This window comes from Pseudophryne corroboree, chromosome 3 (genome assembly GCF_028390025.1).
Source record: "Pseudophryne corroboree isolate aPseCor3 chromosome 3, aPseCor3.hap2, whole genome shotgun sequence".
Classification (NCBI taxonomy): domain Eukaryota; kingdom Metazoa; phylum Chordata; class Amphibia; order Anura; family Myobatrachidae; genus Pseudophryne; species Pseudophryne corroboree.
The window spans coordinates 409,385,386-409,397,985 of record NC_086446.1 but is presented as its reverse complement, the minus strand read 5'-3'; the positions used below and the strand labels follow the sequence as shown (position 1 = coordinate 409,397,985).

General features: G+C 46.9%; 1 protein-coding gene across 4 annotated transcripts in view; it reads left to right on the top strand.

The window, feature by feature from the left end:
* Window positions 1-12,600, top strand: part of RALGAPB (Ral GTPase activating protein non-catalytic subunit beta) — a 275,647-nt gene that overhangs the window by 126,087 nt on the left and 136,960 nt on the right. For 2 of the 4 annotated variants that reach the window (XM_063960194.1, XM_063960193.1), the window contains exon 10: window positions 1,876-1,911. The exons of the other annotated variants lie outside the window; for them this stretch is intronic. In XM_063960194.1, the coding sequence (XP_063816264.1) occupies window positions 1,876-1,911 (36 nt within the window). The remainder of the gene's footprint in view (window positions 1-1,875; window positions 1,912-12,600) is intronic. 4 annotated transcript variants of the gene reach the window in all.

The following is a 12,600-nucleotide window of genomic DNA, read 5'->3' as shown; positions in this document are numbered from 1 at the left end:
TCGTCTTCCAGGGGAAGTTGTCTATCATGCCAGAAGTTCAGACCTTCTTGCAAGGGGTGCTTCACATACAACCTCCGTTTGTGCCGCCTACAGCATCTTAGGATTTGTATGTGGTGTTATGTTTTCTACTGTCCTCCTGGTTTGAACCTCTGATGACGGTGGAATACAAGTACCTCACGTGGAAGACTGTGATGTTACTGTCGCTGGCTTCTGCTCAACGTGTTTCAGAACTGGGTGCCTTATCATGTAAAAGTCCCTACTTGGTCTTTTACGAGGACAGAGCGGAGCTCAGGACTAGACAGCAGTTCCTGCCGAAGGTGGTCTCCGTGTTTCACTTGAATCAAGCTATTGTGATTCCATCCAGTTCTGGCACTTCTTGGATGCAGTGCGAGCCTTGAAGATCTATGTCAAGCGCACAGCTCGGGTCAGAAAAACGGATTCCTTGTTTGTGCTCTATGATGCGCAGAAAAAGGGTTGCCCTGCTTCAAAGCAGTCCATTGCTCGTTTGATTCGGCTTACTATCCAACAGGCCTATGTGTTGGCAGCCTTACCTGATCCTAAGTCTCTGAAGGCCCACTCTACAAGATCGTTGGGCTCTTCCTGGGCGGCTGCACGTGGAGTCTCAGCCTTGCAACTATGCTGAGCTGCTACCTGGTCGTGGAAGAACACCTTTGTGAAGTTCTAAAAGTTTGATACCCTGGCCAAAGAGGATACCCAGTTTGGGCAGGCGGTGCTGCAGCAGTCTCCGCCCGTTCCCTCCCATTCTGGAAACTTTGGGACGTCCCCATCATACTAATCTGTCCCCAATATCCCTTATGGATGCTAGAGAAAATAAGATTATAATGCCTACCTGTAAATCCTTTTCTCGTAGTACATAAGGGATATTGGGCGCCCGCCTCTGTGCGGTGACTTTCTGCAGGTCCTCTGTCATGTGTTACCTGTTCAGCTGTTGCTGTTTTCTGTTGCCAGCTTTTGCTTGCCCGGTTATGTTATGGTGTGCTGGTGTGTAAATCTCTCCACACTTATTGTTATGTTCCTTCTCTCAAGTATGTCCTTTCTCCTTCGGGCACTGTTTTACCTAGAACTGCCTGTGGGAGGGGGCATAGAGGGGAGGAGCCAGCATACCCAGTTGAAGAAATTTAAAGTGCACTGGCTCCTTTGGACCCGTCTATACCCATCGTACTAATGTGTCCCCAGTATCCCTTATGGACTACGAGAAAAGGATTTACTGGTAGGTATTAAAATCCTATTATTCCTGCTCTTGTATTGAGCACATTGAACTGATATGGAGTGTGGTTTTAGCTGACAACACTGCTAGGCACTCACAGTGCATCCTGCATTATTTTATATGTTTATTTTGTATCCAAATAAATAATTCAGATAAGTATATAACATTTTGCTACAGATTTCTGGTTAGTGAACTGCAGTAATGGCGAAAGGGCAGTTTCTCTTCATATATGTAGACTGTTCTATTTCCAACACATTTATAACGTGCTACTCCAGATTGACCAATGATCATAATGGCATCTGAAAATCTGCTGAGCATCCGTTGTTTTAGACACTTTTCCACAGCCTCATGTGGATATGGCTGGGATGGATCTAATTCATTTCATTAGACTAATTACACCTTATTAAGTGAAACACAATCATCCATTAATTATTTACCCATTGTTGTGCACAATGTTTTCCAAACTCGCACCTTACTGTTACACAAACCCCACCATATATTTTTTTTTATTATTATTATTTCTTTTAAAACAAATAAAAGAACAAACCTTCCTTTTTAAATTGACACTTTCACCATATTTTAAAGTACTTTCTTGTAACTACTTCTGTCCTTTGATTTCTTTCCATTTTATTTCTGTTATCTTGCAGCATCTTTTATCCAAATTCTCCTTTCTTATAAATCTTGTAAGTAGGAATCTGTAGCTTTTCCTCAATTGCGATCATCTTATTTTTCTCTTTTCCACTACCTCATAACTGCTCGCATTTTATAGTTTCTTCCTAACATCTTTGTGGTCTTGTTGCTTTTCATTCTTGTCCTCCCCCTGTCCCCCTCCCCCTTTTTTATATTTCATTATGTTTGTTTATTTATTTTTTGTTTTATTCATCATTATATTTTGCACTGTGGGGGAAACGTTTCATTCCTTCTGTTTTGTCAGCCTGAATGGGAACGATTGTTGGTTCAGAGTCAGACAAACCTGTTTCCAATCTTCCCCATTTGTTTCATGTCATTAATGAAGGGTTTTGCACTAACCATGGTTCTTTTCATTTCTCATTTGTTTAATTTGTTCTCTCTGAATGTACTATTTGATATGTGTGCATGAAGTTTATTTTATTTCAATAGATATTTCAATGTAGTTTGTTGCTGTAACTTGCATCCAAAGTAGCAGAGGCTCATGGGAAAAAAATGCATAAAGATTTGTTTGTTTTTTGGTCCTGGAAACCTGTCTTCTGTCACATTTTTTTGTCCTCATTCTTTATAGTATTAGTCATGATTATAATCCACTTGATCTGTTGTGGCAATTAATATAATATGCTTATACAGCTGTTTTGTTTAGATTCAGTATGATTCACCGGCAGCCAGGGTGCTGGCTGTCAATATACCGACAGCGGCATCCCGGCCGCCAGTATACCGGCAGCGGGGCGAGCGAAAAAGTCCCCTTGTGTGCCCGGTGGCTCGCTACGCTCGCCACAGGATCTATTTCCACTCTATGGGTGTCGTGGACACCCACGAGTGGAATAGTGCTGTAGCGCTGGTATTCCAGCTGGCAGGATTCCGGCGTCTGTAACCTGACCGCCGGGATTCCAACAGCCTGCAAAATAAACAGATTCCGTTTTGCTAACCTGTCACTAAAATGTACTTGAAACTGGATTAATGGTTTTATACACTTGTATTTTATTTTATACTCTTCCCCTGCCCTTATTTTGCAGTAATGTACATGTGGTGTATATAGAAGGGAATTCAGCTCAAGTGGTTTACCATTCTGGAGCATCAAATCGCATTCATCTACATCGCAAGTTTTGCCTCACAGGGGTGTACAGGAAAATTTGCTATTGTTAGTGGGCGAAGCGTGACCAGTCATGCTTCGCAGAAAATGTCTGCCAGCACTTAGCACTGAATTGAATTCCCTTCACGTAGTGGTGGCAAACTTTAACATAATCAATAATTCATTATAATACTGCTATTTACATCGAGTTAGTGACATCATTCAGGAAGACAATTGATTCAGCAAGCAAAATGGCTGTCTCAACTCTTTGACTGATTTAACATTTTTGTCATATGTACAACAAGGAAATGGAAAGGATGGTTTCCCATAAGACTGGTAATTACATCAGACTTGTCTTCACAGTGCTGAACAGTCCATCTAGCATTCTGCATGGAATTAAGTTCTTCTTTTTCCTCACATATTTTGGTTCATGTTCAATGACCCTGAAGTGATCAAAGATAAATTGACCTTAAGGGGTATATTCAATAACTGTCAGATGCTGCCGTCTTGTCGGGAAGACGGCAACTTCCGACAGTTTTAGGTCGGAAGGGGTTATTCATTTCTCTGACGTCATAGTGGATGCTGGGAACTCCGTAAGGACCATGGAGAATAGCGGCTCCGCAGGAGACTGGGCACAACTAAAAGAAAGCTTTTAGACTACCTGGTGTGCACTGGCTCCTCCCACTATGACCCTCCTCCAAGCCTCAGTTAGATTTCTGTGCCCGGCCGAGCTGGATGCACACTAGGGGCTCTCCTGAACGCCTAGAAAGAAAGTTTATTTTAGGTTTTTTATTTTACAGTGAGACCTGCTGGCAACAGGCTCACTGCATCGAGGGATTAAGGGGAGAAGAAGCGAACCTACCTGCTTGCAGCTAGCTTGGGCTTCTTAGGCTACTGGACACCATTAGCTCCAGAGGGATCGACCGCATGGAACTGGCCTTGGTGTTCGTTCCCGGAGCCGCGCCGCCGTCCCCCTTACAGAGCCAGAAGCAAGAAGAGGTCCGGAAAATCGGCGGCAGAAGACATCAGTCTTCACCAAGGTAGCGCACAGCACTGCAGCTGTGCGCCATTGCTCCTCATACACACTTCACACTCCGGTCACTGAGGGTGCAGGGCGCTGGGGGGGGCGCCCTGAGCAGCAATAAAAACACCTTGGCTGGCAAATATATCACAATATATAGCCCCAGAGGCTATATATGTGATAAATACCCCTGCCAGAATCCATAAAAAAGCGGGAGAAAAGTCTGCGAAAAAGGGGCGGAGCTATCTCCCTCAGCACACTGGCGCCATTTTCTCTTCACAGTGCAGCTGGAAGACAGCTCCCCAGGCTCTCCCCTGTAGTTTGCAGGCTCAAAGGGTTAAAAAGAGAGAGGGGGGGGGGGGGGGGGGCACTAAATTTAGGCGCAATATTGTATATACAAGCAGCTATTGGGAAAAATTCACTCAATATAGTGTTAATCCCTAAATTATATAGCGCTCTGGTGTGTGCTAGCATACTCTCTCTCTCTGTCTCCCCAAAGGGCTGTGTGGGGTCCTGTCCTCAGTCAGAGCATTCCCTGTGTGTGTGTGGTGTGTCGGTACGGCTGTGTCGACACGTTTGATGAGGAGGCTTATGTGGTGGCAGAGCAGATGCCGATAAATGTGATGTCGCCCCCTGTGGGGCCGACACCAGAGTGGATGGATAGGTGGAAGGTATAAACCGACAGTGTCAACTCCTTACATAAAAGGCTGGATGACGTAACAGTTGTGGGACAGCCGGCTTCTCAGCCGCGCCTGCCCAGGCGTCTCAAAGGCCATCAGGGGCTCAAAAACGCCCGCTCCCTCAGATGGCAGACACAGATGTCGACACGGAGTCTGACTCCAGTCTCGACGAGGTTGAGACATATACACAATCCACTAGGAACATCCGTTACATGATCCCCGGCAATAAAAAATGTGTTACACATTTCTGACATTAACCCAAGTACCACTAAAAAAGGGTTTTATGTGTGGGGAGAAAAAGCAGGCAGTGTTTTGTTCCCCCATCAAATGAGTGAATGAAGTGTGAAAAAGCGTGGGTTCCCCCGATAAGAAACTGGTAATTTCTAAAAAGTTACTGATGGCGTACCCTTTCCCGCCAGAGGATAAGTTACGCTGGGAGATATCCCCTAGGGTGGATAAGGCGCTCACACGTTTGTCAAAAAAGGTGGCACTGCCGTCTTAGGATACGGCCACTTTGAAGGTACCTGCTGATAAAAAGCAGGAGGCTATCCTGAAGTCTGTATTTACACACTCAGGTACTAGACTGAGACCTGCAGATAGTGCTGCTGCAGCGTGGTCTGTGACCCTGTCAAACAGGGATACTATTTTGCGAACATAAGAGCATATTAAAGACGTCTTATATATGAGGGATGCACAGAGGGATATTTTGCCGGCTGGCATCCAGAATTAATGCAATGTCCATTCTGTCAGGAGGGTATTAGAGACCCGACACTGGACAGGTGATGCTGACTTTAAAAGGCACATAGAGCCTTATAAGGGTGAGGAATTGTTTGGGGATGGTCTCTGGGACCTCGTATCCACAGCAACAGCTGGGAAGAAAAATTTTTACCTCAGGTTTCCTCACAGCCTAAGAAAGCACTGTATTATCAGGTACAGTCCTTTCGGCTTCAGAAAAGCAAGCGGGTCAAAGGCACTTCCTTTCTGCACAGGGAAGAGGGAAAAAGCTGCACCAGTCAGCCAGTTCCCAGAATCAAAATTCTTCCCCCGCTTCCTCGGAGTCCACCGCATGACGCGGGGGCTCCACAGGCGTAGCCAGTTACGGTGGGGGGGCGCCTCAAAAATTTCAGCGATCAGTGGGCTCGCTCACAGGTGGATCCCTGGATCCTTCAAGTAGTATCTCAGGGGTACAAGCTGGAATTCGAGGCGTCTCCCCCCGCCGTTTCCTCAAATCTGCCTTGCCGACAACTCCCTCAGGCAGGGAGGCTGTGCTAGAGGCAATTCACAAGCTGTATTCCCAGCAGGTGATAGTCAAGGTGCCCCTACTTCAACAAGGACGGGGTTACTATTCCACACTGTTTGTGGTACCGAAACCGGACGGTTCGGTGAGACCCATGTTAAATTTGAAATCCTTGAACACATACATAAAAAAATTCAAGTTCAAGATGGAATCGCTCAGGGCGGTTATTGCAAGCCTGGAGGAGGGGGATTACATGGTATCCCTGGACATTAAGGATGCTTACCTACATGTCCCCATTTACCATCCTCACCAGGAGTACCTCAGATTTGTTGTACAGGATTGCCATTACCAATTCCAAACACTGCCGTTTGGACTGTCCACGGCACCGAGGGTCTTTACCAAGGTAATGGCAGAAATGATGATACTCCTTCGAAAAAGGGAGTTTTAATTATCCCGTACTTGGACGATCTTCTTATAAAGGCGAGGTCCAAGGAGCAGTTGTTGGTCGGAGTAGCACTATCTCGGGAAGTGCTACAACAGCACGGATGGATTCTATACATTCCAAAGTCACAGCTGGTTCCTACCACACGCCTACTGTTCCTGGGGATGGTTCTGGACACAGAACAGAAAAAAGTATTTCTCCTGCAGGAGAAAGCCAAGGAGCTGTCATCTCTAGTCAGAGACCTCCTGAAACCAAAACAGGTATCGGTGCATCACTGCACACGAGTCCTGGGAAAAATGATAGCTTCTTACGAAGCAGAATTCCATTCGGCAGGTTCCATGCAAGAACCTTTCAGTGGGACCTCTTGGACAAGTGGTCGGGATCGCATCTTCAGATGCATCGGCTGATAACCCTGTCTCCAAGGACCAGGGTATCTCTACTGTGGTGGCTGCAAAGTGCTCATCTTCAAGAGGGCCGCAGATTCGGCATACAGGACTGGGTCCTGGTAACCACGGATGCCAGCCTTCGAGGCTGGGGGGCAGTCACACAGGGAAGAAATTTCCAAGGACTTTGGTCAAGTCAGGAGTCGTCCCTACACATAAATATTCTGGAACTGAGGGCCATTTTCAATGCCCTAAGTCTGGCAAGGCCTCTGCTTCAAAACCAGCCGGTACTGATCCAATCAGACAACATCACGGTAGGCGCCCATGTAAACCGACAGGGCGGCACAAGAAGCAGGATGGCGATGGCAGAAGCCACAAGGATTCTCCGATGGGCGGAAAATCACGTCTTAGCACTGTCAGCAGTGTTCATTCCGGGAGTGGTCAACTGGGAAGCAGACTTCCTCAGCAGATACGACCTACACCCGGGAGAGTGGGGACTTCATCCAGAAGTCTTCCAACTGTTGGTAAACTGTTGGGAAAGGCCACAGGTGGACATGATGGCGTCCCGCCTAAACAAAAAACTAGATATTGCGCCAGGTCAAGGGACCCTCAGGCGACAGCGGTGGACGCTCTAGTAACACCGTGGGTGTACCAGTCGGTTTATGTATTCCCTCCTCTGCCTCTCATACCAAAGGTACTGAGAATAATAAGAAGACGAGGAATAAGAACGATACTCGTGGTTCTGGATGGGCCAAGAAGAGCTTGGTACCCAGAACTTCAAGAAATGATATCAGAGGACCCATGGCCTCTACCGCTCAGACAGGATCTGCTACAGCAGGGGCCCTGTTAGTTCCAAGACTTACCGCGGCTGCGTTTGACGGCATGGCGGTTGAATTCCGGATCCTAAAGGAAAAGGGCATTCCGGAGGAAGTCATTCCTACGCTGATAAAAGCCAGGAAAGAAGTAACCGCAAACCATTATCACCGTATTTGGCGAAAATATGTTGCGTGGTGTGAGGCCAGGAAGGCCCCAACAGAGGAATTTCAGCTGGGTCGTTTTCTGCACTTCCTACAGTCAGGAGTGACTATGGGCCTAAACTTGGGTTCCATTAAGGTCCAGATTTCGGCTCTGTCGATTTTCTTCCAGAAAGAACTGGCTTCACTGCCTGGAGTTCAGACATTTGTAAAGGGAGTGCTACATATTCAGCCCCCTTTTGTGCCTCCTGTGGCACCTTGGGATCTCAACGTGGTGTTGAGTTTCCTAAAATCACATTGGTTTGAGCCACTTAAAACTGTGGATTTGAAATATCTCACGTGGAAAGTGGTCATGTTATTGGCCTTGGCTTCGGCCAGGCGTGTGTCAGAATTGGCGGCTTTGTCATGTAAAAGCCCTTATCTGATTTTCCATATGGATAGGGCAGAATTGAGGACTCGTCCCCAGTTTCTCCCTAAGGTGGCATCAGCTTTTCACTTGAACCAACCTATTGTAGTGCCTGCGGCTACTAGGGACTTGGAAGATTCCAAGTTACTGGACGTAGTCAGGGCCTTAAAAATGTATATTTCCAGGACGGCTGGAGTCAGGAAAATTGACTCGCTTTTTATCCTGTAGGCACCCAACAAAATAGGTGCTCCTGCTTCTAAGCAGACTATTGCTCGCTGAATTTGTAGCACAATTCAGCTGGAGCATTCTGCGGCTGGATTGCCGCATCCTAAATCAGTAACAGCCCATTCCACGAGGAAAGTGGGCTCATCTTGGGCGGCTGCCCGAGGGGTCTCGGCTTTACAACTTTGCCGAGCTGCAACTTGGTCAGGGGCAAACACGTTTGCAAAATTCTACAAATTTGATACCCTGGCTGAGGAGGACCTTGAGTTCTCTCATTCGGTGCTGCAGAGTCATCCGCACTCTCCCGCCCGTTTGGGAGCTTTGGTATAATCCCCATGGTCCTTACGGAGTTCCCAGCATCCACTAGGACGTCAGAGAAAATAAGATTTTACTCACCGGTAAATCTATTTCTCGTAGTCCGTAGTGGATGCTGGGCGCCCATCCCAAGTGCGGATTGTCTGCAATACTTGTATGTAGTTATTGCCTAACTAAGGGTTATTGTTGAGCCATCTGTTGAGAGGCTCAGTTATATTTCAAACTGTTTCTACCAAGGTAGGAAGGTTCCGGGCGCTATCTGGATATTGCTTCTCTAATGCTGCTGCTAAAAATTGGGGTAGTCGAACCCAAAAACACAAGCAAACAAATAAATAAAATAGCAGCGCTAAATAGATTTTAAATATTAATAATGATACTAATAAGAAGGATTGAGTGAAAAAGATAAATCACAATTTAATGTTACATACATCTAAAAACACATAAAAAACCATGGTAGGGCCACTTCTATGATAATCATTAAAAGACTGCTGCCTTTTTGGTGTAGTCCGTTCCTATTATTAAGTGGACTGAAAAAACTGTATAGCTGAAACACTGGAAACAAGGACAATTGTGTAGTCCCACATAAATTGTTACCACGTTGGGCCGCTGGAGGTGTAGTCCCTTATGCTGTCCTTTTGTTGGACTCAGACCCAAGCAAGGGTTGAGAGGGGTCCTCACTGCAATGCGGTTCCTCCTGTTGTGCAAGGATGAGTGGTACTCCAGATGTATTGTTTCTTTCTGAGTTAAGAGTTCCAGTCCTGGTTCGGACACACCGAGGCAGCTGAAATGATGAAGAGTAGTGGCCTGGCAAGCCTCCTGACGCGTTTCACTGCAAGGCACCGCAGCTTTATCAAAGGTCTTTGATAAAGCTGGACTGGAACTCTTAACTCAGAAAGAAACAATACATCTGGAGTACCACTCATCCTTGCACAACAGGAGGAACCGCATTGCAGTGAGGACCCCTCTCAACCCTTGCTTGGGTCTGAGTCCAACAAAAGGACAGCATAAGGGACTACACCTCCAGCGGCCCAACGTGGTAACAATTTATGTGGGACTACACAATTGTCCTTGTTTCCAGTGTTTCAGCTATACAGTTTTTTCAGTCCACTTAATAATAGGAACGGACTACACCAAAAAGGCAGCAGTCTTTTAATGATTATCATAGAAGTGGCCCTACCATGGTTTTTTATGTGTTTTTAGATGTATGTAACATTAAATTGTGATTTATCTTTTTCACTCAATCCTTCTTATTAGTATCATTATTAATATTTAAAATCTATTTAGCGCTGCTATTTTATTTATTTGTTCAGTTATATTTCATACTGTTAACTGGGTATAGTATCACAAGTTATACGGTGTGGCTGGTATGAGTCTTACCCGGGATTCAAAATCCTTCCTTATTGTGTCCGCTCTTCCGGGCACAGTATCCTAACTGAGGCTTGGAGGAGGGTCATAGTCGGAGGAGCCAGTGCACACCAGGTAGTCTAAAAGCTTTCTTTTAGTTGTGCCCAGTCTCCTGCGGAGCCGCTATTCTCCATGGTCCTTACGGAGTTCCCAGCATCCACTACGGACTACGAGAAATAGATTTACCGGTGAGTAAAATCTTATTTTTTCCCGACAAGTCGGGAAACCCAACTTGTCGGAATGCACGCTGATCGGCGGCTTCAGCTGCCAATCAGCGTGCATTGTCGGAAACTGGGCCAAACCTGACAGGTTTTAGCCCCATTTTCGACAATCTCAATCCTACTTTAAAAAAGTTGGATTGAGATGAGGGAGCTGAGAGCAGGAGACGGGGGAGCAGCGCGCAGGAATCCAGCGGCAGCGGCCATCTGGCTCCAGCAAGCGAGGTTCCGCTTGCTGGAGCCGGGTGGACGCCGCCGTGAGCCTCCGCTGCTGCAGCCGCTGCTCCCCCATCTCCTCCCCCCATCTCCACTCCATCTCCTCCACTGCTCCCCCCACTGCCGCTGACAGTTCCCCCCTCACCCCCGGCGCCGCTGACAGTTCCCCTCTCACCCCCGACGCCGCTGACAGTTCCCCTCTCACCCCCGGCGCCGCTGACAGTTCCCCTCTCACCCCCGGCGCCGCTGCTGTCAGCGCACCCGCAGCGCTGGCAGCAGCAGGTCAGGTAACAGGGAACGGCCAAATCCGACAGCCGCTCTTTTGAATAGGGGTTGTCTGGTCCAATCCGACATCTGCATGTCAGAATGGACCCGACTCTTATTGAATATACCCCTAAGTGAAGATCATGTGCACAAACTGTCACTTTAGGGTTTGTGTGTATTCTGCTGGGATTATCACTAAGCAGTAGCTTTCCATCTATGTTACAGAAGGATGTCATGTCAGGGCCGGCTTCAGTATGTATCCAATTCCTAAATTCCTATTCACTTATCAGTCAGGGATTATAAACAAATCTTTAGAATGTGTCAGGAATGCGCACAACCTTGTCACAGGAGCTATTTGGGAAGCACAGTTGTGTTGCTAAACACTTGCTTTTTTTGTGGTGAATTTTGTTACAAAGATGCACAAGTTGACTCCAGCATTACAGAACATACAAATAAAACAAGTTCATACATTGTAGAGAGGGGGATCCGGTCTGAAGATCGACAGTATCTAGGTCGACAATGTTTAGGTCGACCACTATAGGTCGACAGTCACTAGGTCGACATGGATGGAAGGTCGACGGGGTTTCTAGGTCGACGTGCTAGGTCGACAGGTCTAAAGGTCGACATGAGTTCACATTTTTTTTCTTTTCTTTTCTTTTTTCATACTTAACGATCCACGTGGACTACGATTGGAACGGTAAAGTGTGCAGAGCGAAGCGGTAGCGGAGCGAAGGCACCATGCCCGAAGCATGGCGAGCGAAGCGGCGCACTAATTTGGGATCCCGGTCACTCTACGAAGAATATAACAGCAAAAAAAAACAAAAAACCTCATGTCGACCTTTAGACCTGTCGACCTAGCACATGTCGACCTAGAAACCCTGTCGACCTTCCATCCATGTCGACCTAGTGACTGTCGACCTAAACATTGTCGACCTAGATACTGTCGATTTGATGAATCACACCCGTAGAGAGGACCCTGATCATAAGACCTTACATTCTAGAGGCAAAGCAGAGACAATAGCCACAGATGTGTCCTCATACACGCCATGCAGCGGGAGATGCCTGGTGCCACTGAGTTGACAGGAACTGTGCAGCTCGACTCGCAGATGCATTGTATAGGGGGAAGACTGATTAGGAAAAGTCCAGAAATGCAGAGGTTGCAGTAGTCTGAGTAAGAGTCTATGAGATATTGTGAATGTATTTACAGGATGGCAAAGACCTAACAAATACCCCTAAACACAAATTACTAATAGTTTGTCAGAGTATTATAATGTGATAAAATTATGCCAGTCATGTATGTGACAGGTAATCGGGTATTTCTCTAACGTCCTAGTGGATGCTGGGGACTCCGTAAGGACCATGGGGAATAGACGGGCTCCGCAGGAGACATGGGCACTTTAAGAAAGAATTTAGATTCTGGTGTGCTCTGGCTCCTCCCTCTATGTCCCTCCTCCAGACCTCAGTTTGAATCTGTGCCCGGACGAGCTGGGTGCTGTACAGTGAGCTCTCCTGAGCTTGCTGTAAGAAAGTATTTTGTTAGGTTTTTTTATTTTCAGGGAGCTCTGCTGGCAACAGACTCCCTGCATCGTGGGACTGAGGGGAGAGAAGCAGCCCTACTCTCTGCAGATAGGTCCTGCTTCTTAGGCTACTGGACACCTTTAGCTCCAGAGGGATCGTACACAGGATCTCACCCTCGTCGTCCGATCCCGGAGCCGCGCCGCCGTCCCCCTCGCAGAGCCGGAAGACAGAAGCCGGGTGAAAGAAGCAAGAAGACTTCGAAATCGGCGGCAGAAGACTCCAGTCTTCACTGAGGTAGCGCACAGCACTG